Below are 10,947 nucleotides of genomic sequence, written 5' to 3'. Positions count from 1 at the left end.
ACTCTCTTATGAGGTTCATAACAAAAGGACAATAAAAGCTTGAATTTTCAATATTACTCTTGTTTTTTGTCAAAATTTTGACTGAATGATGAACTTAGGTAACAAATACATAGTCAATGATTTAAGTCGGTGACTGTTTAGTGTTTACAACTAACACAAAGGACCTTCAATGCATATTAAGAAAACTAAAACTTTTACGCGGATTGAATAACAACTCATCGTGATCATGAATTCTCAAGTTTACAAATTGAGAGTCTTTCAAAGGGTTTATCATTAGGAATGTCAACAAATATGAGCCATCCTTCCAACATGTTTTTCTCATGCATTCTTTCCACACCTGTTAAAATCCGACCTGCTAGTTTCTTCTGAAAACCTCAAAAAGAACTAAGAAAGATTTTTACATATCTTCCTGCAAAACGCATCATGTTCTTAGAAATCTATGTTTCACTGTAAGGAATCTCTTTCACCTCTGGAAGGAGACAGATCCCAAACATTTGGGGTTCGGAAAATCCAAGAATTCAGTTGGTGGGTGGTGGCAATCCATGAACAACACTAATGGATGAAACCTCAATATCGTTCTGCTCTGAGTTCTTGATGCATTTAGGTAACAAGACAATTCTTCTCCACCAGTCTTTCGGGCGCAAATGCTTCAAGAAGCGTCGGTGCTGGTAGAGTAACATGGATGTAAATATGATAACAGCGAGGGATGAAGCGATCCCAACAATCAGGAATAGACCCCAGAAGCTGTGAAGACTCAGGCTGTTTGATAATCCCATTGTGCTTGATTCATCAGGACAAGGCGGCATTGTTGGCTGCCCGAACCAGGTTTTCTCTATCCCGGATATCCTCCCTCCTTCAGTCAGGTTCAAGATTGATCGTGATACATCAGGCACCAGAGGAGATCTAATTGGAAACACCTGCAAAGAAAATCTTCATTTCTATGGAGAAAGGAGAAATGCCAAGAATGAGAGTGTATATAATTATAACTTGAGAAAAGCAGAAGAAAGAAAGAGCATACAAAGCCAAATCCGTCGGTTTTAATCGTTGGTGAGACCATGGTATACTTGGAGCAATGTTTACCCAGAAAAAGCTTCATGTAAGGAATTTCACCAAAAACAGCAGATATACCTCCATTCGAGAAAGAATCATCCAGTTCATCTAAGGTGTCGTAGGCTTTGAGCTGAGACTCGCTGAAGTTCATCTGCATTGTTAATAGTTGATGGATGAACGAGCCCTTTGCATAGCCAACGTTTTCACGTCTCTCAGTCAGCTCGCGCACGCTGCTAACAGCGGGTTCGAGCTGCTGAATGGTTAGCATTGAAGCCAAGCTAGCTGTGTAACTTTGGGTTAGTATCAGGACCACAAAGCACCAGATGATTACCACAAACCTCGCAAGATGACTCACCACTTTCTCCTCTGAAAACAAATTCACCAAGAAAATATCGACCAGTTATTATGTATAAATGAAATGGATTCCAGATATCCCAATAACATTGATATTGAAGAGAGAGAGAGGTTTACGTACTATGAGCAAACACCATGATTGAAAACGAGAACCAGAAGCCGGTGCCAACTTGTTGATGAGGAGAGCCTCTAAATTCCTCATTGGTTCGATGTTCAAGAATCCATATCACAAACCCCATAAAAACAAAGAAACAACCACTTGTCACCCAAAGATCCCAAGTCAATGGTTTCAAGAAAGTCCATGCTCCCTTCCTCCGATCCTTGACAGGAACAACCATGGTAATACCAGACTCGATGAATGGTTGTGTAAAGTCGACATATTTAGACCTGTTGGCCCTGATCGTAATATCTCCTGCTGCAGCATCAAATTTCTGCTCACAAAACAGTATGAAAGAAATGAGAATCTAAAAGCCTAAGCTGGTAGTTAGATTGCACATTAATGGTTATATGCTCAACACGCCCCCTCACGTGTGCAGTGGGTTCCAAGCAACACGTGGACCGTAGTCGCTTATCGGGTGATGACTCTTGTTATAGAATATTCTGTGATATTGAGAATCCTATATATTAGGAAATCAAGAAATTAGAGTTTGAGGTATATGGAAACTTCCATATCAGTTGTCCTCTAGCCCTGCATTTATAGAGAGCTGAAATCCTCCCTAAAGGTGTGAGAGACAGTGAGAGAGAGCTGCTCAAGAGGTATAGCACTCTAAACCTAATTACATGGTATCAGAGCCCCTTCAATAAATTTTTTTTTCCGGCGGTCTCTTGTCGTCACCGCCCACTCAGAAAGGTCCGCCGGCGTCCGGCGACCACATCTGCAGCGTTTCCCGGTGTTCTGCCCTGCGCGTGGGCCTCACGCGCCACCACCACCGCCGCCTCCTCCGTCACGCGCCGGCGCGTGTGGCTGCTCCGGTGACCGGAAACTTCTCCGGTCAGGTCTACCAGGGTCGCCTAAGTCCTGCCGTCTCAGTTCCGGACTTAGTTTGGACCATTGCCACTTCGGTTCTAAGGTTAGGTTGTTTCGTACCCCTTAGGCTCACTTTTTGGCGTAGTTTCTGATCTGTTTGGGCTCAAGTTTTGGTGGGTATGGCTGATAATAAATCTGTTGTTGTCACTGATATTGTTCCTGTGACTTCTAAGATCACGGACTGTAAGCTTAATGACTCTAATTACTTGGAATGGACTCAAGTCATTACTCTTTATCTCACTAGTTTGGATAAGACAGATCACCTAACATCATCTTTGGCTGACCAAGAGCCTACTTGGGTGCGGGATGATGCACGTTTATTTCTGCAGATTCGTAATTCTATTGATGAGAGTATTGTTGGTTTCATTAGTCATTGTGGTTCTGTTAAGGAATTGATGGAGTATTTGGATTATTTGTACTCTGGGAAAGGGAATATTACTCGTATTTATGATGTTTGCAAGTCTTTTTATCGTGCTGAGAAACGAGATTTATCTCTTATGGCATACTTTATGGAATTTAAGAAAACATATGAGGCGCTTAATAAGCTTATGCCTTTCACTACTGACATTAAAACACAGCAACAACAACGTGAACAACTGGCTGTTATGAGTTTTTTGGCAGGTCTCCCTTCTGAGTTTGATACAGCTAGGTCTGCCATTCTGAGTACCTCAGACGTCCCTACTCTGGCTGCTGTATTCCCACGTTTGATTCGTTCGGAGCAATTGCAACCGAGTCTTTCTGGTGTAACCATCCCACCAAGCAGTGCTCTCGTTGGCCGCCATCCTCGTAGTGGGAACTCCCAGGGGCAATCATCCAATCCGCCTCATAGTGGGAATAGTAGAAATTCTCAGGGGTACAGTTCTGGTGGTATTGTATGTCATTATTGCCATAAGCCTGGGCATATAAAAAGGGATTGTAGGAAGTGGTTGAGGGAGCGGGGAAATTCTGCTGCTAATATTGCATATACACCTGAGGCATCTTCCAAAACGGTCATGGTCTCTGCGGATGAGTTTGCCAAGTTCTCTCAGTACCAAGAATCCTTGAAACATTCATCCTCTTTGGTCACTGCTATTGCTGACTCAGGTAATACAACCACATGCCTTCTCTCATCCTCATCCAAATGGGTTATAGATTCGGGTGCTACAGATCATATGACAGGTAACTCTAGTTTATTTTCCACGCTCTCTTCCCATCCACATAGTTCCCCTGTCACCTTAGCGGATGGATCCTCCTCTCGTGTACTTGGGTCTGGGTCCATTACGCCAATCCCCACGCTTCCTTTGTCATCTGTCTTGCACCTACCTAATTTTTCGTTCAATTTAATTTCAGTCAGCCGTCTTACTCGTGTTTTGAATTGCTCCGTTACGTTTTTCCCTGATCATTGTGTGTTTCAGGATCTTATGACGAAGAGGGTTATTGGTAAGGGGCGCGAGTCTGGAGGTCTCTACGTTCTTGACACAGCGAGGCCGGAGTCTGTTGCGTGTTCTGGTGCTGTCACTCCAGTTGAAGCACATTGTCGTTTGGGGCATCCTTCCCTTCCCTTGTTGAAGAAATTGTGTCCGCAGTTTTCTAGTTTGTCTTTTTTACATTGTGAGTCGTGTGAGTTTTCTAAGCACCATCGTGTGCATTTGAGTCCTAGAGTTCACAAACGAGCGTCTGCTCCTTTTGAGTTAGTACATTCTGATGTTTGGGGTCCGTGTTCTGTGACATCTAAACTCGGTTATAAGTATTTTGTTACTAGATATTGTGTGTTCTTTGGAGGTAATCTGGTTTCCTGGAAGAGCAAGAAGCAGAATGTAGTCTCTCGTTCGAGTGCAGAGTCTGAATATAGAGCGATGGCACAATCAACGAGTGAAGTGATGTGGATACACAACCTTTTGTATGAGTCTGGTTTCAAAGCTCCAATTCCTGCAAAGCTATGGTGTGATAACCAAGCTGCTCTTCATATTGCATCAAACCCGGTGTTCCATGAACGAACTAAGCACATAGAGATTGACTGTCATTTTGTACGTGAAAAGATACAACAAGGGTTAATCTCCACAGGATTTGTGAAGACAGGAGAACAACTCGGGGACTTATTCATGAAGGACCTTACTGGAACCCGAGTCAGTTATTTGTGTAACAAGTTGGGCATGATCAATATCTTTGCTCCAACTTGAGGGGGAGTGTTATAGAATATTCTGTGATATTGAGAATCCTATATATTAGGAAATCAAGAAATTAGAGTTTGAGGTATATGGAAACTTCCATATCAGTTGTCCTCTAGCCCTACATTTATAGAGAGCTGAAATCCTCCCTAAAGGTGTGAGAGACAGTGAGAGAGAGCTGCTCAAGAGGTATAGCACTCTAAACCTAATTACAACTCTGATACCAAATTGAAGCATGTGCTCCATCTCAACTAAAAGCTTAAGCTGATAGTTAGATTGCACATTAATGGTTATATGCTCAACAATGAGAATATTGCTTTATAAAAAAAACTAACAAAGAACAAGTGAAGGAATAAACTAACCCCGAGATAAACCTGAAAGACCAAGTCATTGTATGAACCAGCACTACTACCATTGGGAAAAGCAAAGGGAACATACTGGTAAGGAACATTGTAGGGCAGCATTGCCATCACGGAATCAAAGACATCAATACAGTAGCCAGTAAATGTGGTCATGCCAGTATGAGGATCGTTTATCACATTTACGAAGGCATTAGAACCACTCCTTACCGGAACACCAATTCTGAGCTTCTTGCCATTTGTTGGTATTACCCAACCCTTTGGAATGGAGGTAACATTTCCCGGCCATACAATGGCTTTAATATTGACCTTTGTAGAATCGTGTTGTTCTGAAATAGGGGCATTCGGTTTCTTGGTAATCCCCAACCTTGGCGTCCAAAATCCAACTCCTCTCCACTTTTTACCCATCAAATTCACTATCTGAAAATATGATGACTGTAACTCACCATTAACAATATTGAAATCCCCACCAAGGCCATCAAATCTAGCCCTTGATAATGCTCGAGGAAGATGCTTACCAATTTCAGAGACGAGACTAGTTACCTTCAAGTCCCGTGAGTCGATCAGGTTGTTTGTATTCATTTCTCTAGCTACAATTTCTTCAGTAGCTATAGCCAGAGCTCTGGCAGCATCATACGCCCACAACCCAAATACCCTCAAATCTACAGGACTATGTCTTTGAAACTTCCTTTTCCAGCGAAGAATAAAATTTTCAAGTTTCTTTCTTTTCGGAACATGGACTTTTATTCCTAGGACCCCTTGCATTGAACTATGGGCAGAAGGATGCACCAAGCTGAAATGGTTAGTTATACCAGTAGTTATAATCCAGACATAACCTTCGCTCATCATTCCGACCTCTCTGGCTTTGTTGAAAAGACGAATGCCAAGAGTTGGTGGCATATGCACAATAAAAACTCTGGTTTGCATCGTCATCAACTTGTAAAGCTCTGCTACAAGCTCATCATCAGTGGCGGAGGCACGGATGACACTCCGATAAGGGATGTGAGTTTCAACTTCCTGCAGGGCATCAGCTAAGTAAGGCATAATGCCTTCTCCAAATTCAGTGTCTATGTATATAGGGACAGCTGCCCTCCAGCCAAAAGCTTGAATGATTGAACTTATGGCTTTTACTTGAGATGAGTCATTCAAGGTGGCCCGGATGAAAAATTTACTCCTGAGTGAGGAAAGGGAGGGGCTTGTAGCAGAGAACGAAACAATGGGCACTTGAGCATCATCTCCAAGACTAATTACAAAATTAGCTTGCATGGATGTCTGTGGACCAATAATGGCTTGCACTCCCACATCTTTTATCAAGTTTGAAGCTGTACAGAAATGAGAACAGGTTATTAAGTGTTAAAAGCACCAAACAAGAGAGAAAGAGAAAGAAAGGACCTGCTGAAGCTGCCCCAATAACACTATCTTTGGAATCCCTGAAATGCAGAACCAGCCTAGTCCTGTAGTAACCATGGGAAGCATAAAAATCAGACAGGGCAAAAGACACACAGCTAAGCCCCATCATCCCAGCCCACGAGCTCTTGTCAAGAATCAAGCCTATTTTAACAGGGATTTTTGTGGGGTTCATGTCATTTGCCATGGACAATTCTTTGTATGATGTTAGAAGACAAATAGCCAAAATCAGGGATAGGCATCTCTTGCTGTTTTTTCCTCTCATTTTCAACCTCTAAGCTTGAGAGTTCCTCCATGCTCAAACATTTATAGCAAACTTAGACCTAAAAGAACGAATTTACCAAGGAACCTCAAACCCAGACAAGATTTGGTCAAGTCAATAATTCTTTATGTTGTTCAAAATGTATTCATTCTACAGGTGAAAGTTGTGAAGAAATTCTTCAGTTTTGGTTTGTTCTTCACTTTCCACAGATTTTTGTTGAGAACTGGCGCACATAGTCCAAGCTGTGATTTTGATGGCTTCGGTCAACAATTTATGATTTCAAAGTAAACAAACATTTTTTAAAAAAATATAGAGCAGTAGAAAAACAACTTGCTTATTGTTGAAAAACTGAATAATAACATTACAGGAGAGAAAAATTAATAGATATAATACAGACAAAAAAGACTGTTCAGTGGAGGAAGTAGAAAGAATGGAGGGAAAAACATTAAGGATACACGAATGATGAATCCTAACTGCTGATATCATGTGAGAAGATATATAATGTTAGGGAGATTCTATAAATGCCTACTGCATGATATGGTAGTCCAAAATCACAGCACATCCATGTGATAGAAGATGGTAAATGATAATGGGCTTACAGTCATACACTGCAGTCAAGAGGTGTTTGGTAAAATTTTCTAAATATTTCAATTCAACAATTGAAATTCTGACCTGATGCATAGAGACCAATCCATTTGGTTCTGTTCTGAAACTATTTCTTTGGTGAGCAAGGGCACAATTTTCCATTCAGGATAGAGTCAATTATTTTTCTGTCTCCTTAGAACTCAAGGATACAGAGGTACGAGCCTATAGAACAGATCCTGTTCAAGTAAGGTCATAATCAATTATTTTTCTAATCAGCGCTGTTTTCTCAAGGCAACTTAAAACAACGCTTGAAGAATAACAAGTAATTAGACCAAAAAAAACACCAATATATTATTCAGATTTCAGATATCAAGTACAAGACAATTTTATCAAGGGTTTAACTACATTCATTGCTAGTACTAGTAATTATTCTCTGATATAGGCCAGTAGACATATTTCTGTGCCACAACATACAGCGCAAAAACACATCACATATACGATTTCAAACGAGGCCTTACTAAAGACTGGGCACCATCAACAATGACGGTGGTTCCTGTCATGTAGCGAGAGTCATCACTGATCAGATAGATGACACTTGAAGCTAGATCTTTTTTGACATCAAGCCATCGGTTTAGAGGCACAGCATCCTTGACCAACTTCTCTGCCCTCTCCTTTCCCACAGATAGAGGATACTCATCATGGAGATGCAAGCCACGAGCAATTGCATTTACCCTTATTTGGTGCTTCCCCATCTCCATTGCAGATGACTGGAAAAGTAAAACACCAATTAAGCAAAAATTGTCATGAAACAGCAAAGTCACGACACTAGGCAGTGTACTTTCCTTATTAACTAAATTCTACTCCAAAAACTGTAAATTCAATGGCGCTAGTGTCACCCATCAAATCCCAGCAAATAAATAGATTAACTCTATAATGTTAACAGATTAGGATTCATTGAGTAATGCTACATGATAAAAATGCAGCTTTTAACTTATAATACAAATTGAAACAGGTGCTCAACTATTGATGAATCATGAAAATTGCTTACCTTGACTAGATGCTGCACTCCAGCCAAACACGAACCATATGCAGCAGCTCCTGGATATAATCCTCTCTCAGCACCTATGATTGACGATAAAAATACAATAGATCCTCCAGATTTTCTATCCCGTACACGTTTACCCACAGATTTCAACAAATACCAAGCAGCCATGAAATTAATTTTAACTATCTTCTTGAACTCATCTTCGGCTAATTCAAGAGGATCTTGCATCTTCCCTGTTGCATTTTATCAGAAGTGACAAAGCAGCTTGGTTAAAAAATAGTACAGTATATGATTCAATAAGTGTAACTTAAGGCAAAGAAGATGGCAGCTACATAAGATGCAAAACTCAGACACTGGACATAGAAAACAAACTTCTGCAAAGTGATCCTTGTATGTAAGCATATAGATAAACCATTTATCAAGCAGCATGTTTGAAAAGGTTCACGACTTATAAGAACCACAGAGAAAGAATGAGCATAGAATTCTGCTCCTAAAAGAATTCAAGTAGCACAAAGTAAGTAATCAAATAATATATAAATACAGATAAGTTACCACCCATATAGCTGTATATAGTAAAAGAAATTCTTTAGATATGCATACCTACAGAAGCCATCCTAATCTTTCATGATCTTTTCAAATTCATTTATCATTATATAAAGTCAAGAAACATTAAATATCAATGTTTGTATTCTAACATTAATGTTTCATTTTCATCCCTATGTCCCTGAAGGAAGAAGGGCAGACAGGTTGCAGAACCCTAGATATTTAAATTTTTACCTTCATAAGAATAGCAGTGCACTAAAGCATCCAAATAGCCCAAAATTTTCCAAGCCTTGTCCACTGCTTCATCAAAAGCTATCTCTCTCTCATCCTCCATATTCAAGCCAACCACCTCCACCACAACACTGCCATCTAGAGATTGCCTTATCATTTCAGCAACTCCCTTCAATTTTCTTTCATTACCCACCAAAACCAATCTGATTACCAAAAATAATAACAATTCAGTTTTCCTAGAATCATATACATACCATTCTAACTTTGGAGAACCTATGGCTTAGTCACGGGATAGCATTAAAAATGACCTTTTACTTTGAAATGATCTATCTGATATTAGCTATACTTCTTTCACATATTCACATATTAATATAATACGGAGTAAAAGATTTTAACTTTCTATAACAGATGCATTAGAGAGAGATAGGGAGCCTACTGGCAACCACGCTGAGCTAAATGGAAGGCAATATTGTTGCAGACATCATCAGCATTAGAGGTAAGCAACACCTTCTTTCCAGGATTTTCCATTCTCCAGAGCAATTCAGGAACTGATAATACATAAAACAAAACTCAAAAAGACTGGTAAAAGAAATCATAAAACTTCAAAACATGAATCCCATAAAATCCCATCTCCTGATCTCCCAACCAGAAATAATAGCAGTAAACAACAATCAACTACCCTTGCAATACTATTTGTCACCCAAAAAAAAAAAAAAAAATGAAGACAGAAAGGCGAAATTCAAGAAACACCACGAAAATGGAAAAAAGAGAGAAAAGAAAGAATACCCAGAAGAGCCGGCAGTTGTAGCTGAGAAAGATGGATGGGGAAATGCGCAAATCAGATGAATGACTTTGTTTGTTTTATAACCTTAGTAAGCACGACACTGCATGTAAACCTACTACTCAGCACAGCCACAAATTTGACGTAGATCCACTAGGTTTTAGGTAGAAAAATTGAATTTGAAGTAGGAAGCTTAATCTAAATTGGTATGCTCCGCCTTTGCTCTGTGTCTTGCGCCTGCAGTTTGGGAGCGCGCAGGACAAACTCCATTTTTTTAAGGATAGTTGACTGGAGTAAACGACCTTTGCTGGGACGATTTCATTTCTGGATCGTCAAACACGTCGTTGACTTATGAAGTCTTTGTATACTTTCACATGAAAACGCGTTAAGAGTCTCAACCGGCGACCGCAGACCGCTCGGCCCGTGAAGAGTGAAGACCAACGGCGAGCTGCGCCTAAAAGGCTACATGCTGATTTTTTTTAAGGGTTTTTTCTACTACATTTTCACTTTTAAGAACTTTTTTTAAAAAAAATCGTATGTTAATAGTTAATTAAGTACTCAAAAAAAAAAATGTATCTGAATTATTTGATGGTCAGCACTCGATATTAAGATACTTATACTAAAAGTTGAATTTGAAACTTTGTGGTTATCAAATTAATAGTTCAATCAAGTTGTCTAATTTGTAATAACATTTTTACTTTTAACTAACTATTAATTTTGATTTATCTTATTTTTAATTATTATTTTAAAAACATTTCATTTTTAATTTAAAATGTCCTTATTTATAAATATTGTATTAAAGTTGATGATGAATATAAGTAGTAAATGGTGTCTACAATATTTGAACATACATTTGTATATTTAAAATATTTATTTGAATATCTTAAATTTTCCATCAATAAGCCACTAACTTTTTTTTTTTTTTACATGTGTTGATTATTTAAAACAAATAAAATTTGGCATGACGTCCAGGAATTGTCCAGCTTTACATGTAATATAGGTGGTTTGTAGAATGGATGTTGGGCCCACTTGGTGGTTTAGAGTTTATCTCCTTTATTAGTTAGCCTTAGGCCTCTTTGCTGTAGTCTTTTATCTCTTTGTAGTCTTGGTCACTTTTGGGTTTTGACATGACGTTGTTTTGGTTTTTAATAAGATT

General features: G+C 39.4%; 2 protein-coding genes and 1 long non-coding RNA gene across 5 annotated transcripts; 1 reads left to right on the top strand and 2 right to left on the bottom strand.

The window, feature by feature from the left end:
• Positions 1-340: 340 nt before the first annotated feature.
• LOC109187616 (glutamate receptor 2.7-like) lies at positions 341-7,375 on the bottom strand. 3 transcript variants are annotated; one of them, XM_019337850.1, is made up of 5 exons: positions 6,330-7,375; positions 4,941-6,259; positions 1,526-1,835; positions 1,019-1,416; positions 341-917 (listed from the first exon to the last, which is right to left on the bottom strand). In XM_019337850.1, exons 1-5 carry the CDS (start codon positions 6,607-6,609, stop codon positions 519-521), a joined length of 2,706 nt encoding a protein of 901 aa, XP_019193395.1. In that variant the 5' UTR covers positions 6,610-7,375; the 3' UTR covers positions 341-518. The 3 variants fall into 3 exon arrangements, with proteins under 3 accessions (XP_019193395.1, XP_019193396.1, XP_019193397.1); XM_019337851.1 differs by having other exon boundaries at positions 814-917; positions 1,015-1,416; XM_019337852.1 differs by having other exon boundaries at positions 814-917; positions 1,129-1,416.
• Positions 4,534-4,965, top strand: LOC109187623. Its single transcript, XR_002055289.1, has 3 exons — positions 4,534-4,547; positions 4,743-4,745; positions 4,888-4,965. It is a non-coding gene; the product is annotated as an uncharacterized LOC109187623 (long non-coding RNA).
• Positions 7,376-7,517: 142 nt separating the features above from the next.
• LOC109187620 (3-oxoacyl-[acyl-carrier-protein] reductase FabG-like) lies at positions 7,518-10,072 on the bottom strand. Its single transcript, XM_019337856.1, has 5 exons — positions 9,797-10,072; positions 9,447-9,558; positions 9,014-9,213; positions 8,240-8,469; positions 7,518-7,958 (listed from the first exon to the last, which is right to left on the bottom strand). Exons 2-5 carry the CDS (start codon positions 9,536-9,538, stop codon positions 7,680-7,682), a joined length of 801 nt encoding a protein of 266 aa, XP_019193401.1. The 5' UTR covers positions 9,539-9,558; positions 9,797-10,072; the 3' UTR covers positions 7,518-7,679.
• Between the last annotated feature and the right edge of the window lie 875 nt (positions 10,073-10,947).

This window comes from Ipomoea nil, unplaced genomic scaffold (assembly GCF_001879475.1).
Source record: "Ipomoea nil cultivar Tokyo-kokei standard unplaced genomic scaffold, Asagao_1.1 scaffold1421, whole genome shotgun sequence".
In the NCBI taxonomy this organism is placed as follows: domain Eukaryota; kingdom Viridiplantae; phylum Streptophyta; class Magnoliopsida; order Solanales; family Convolvulaceae; genus Ipomoea; species Ipomoea nil.
The sequence above is the reverse complement of the archived record's forward strand: the minus strand, read 5'-3'. Positions and strand labels throughout refer to the sequence as shown.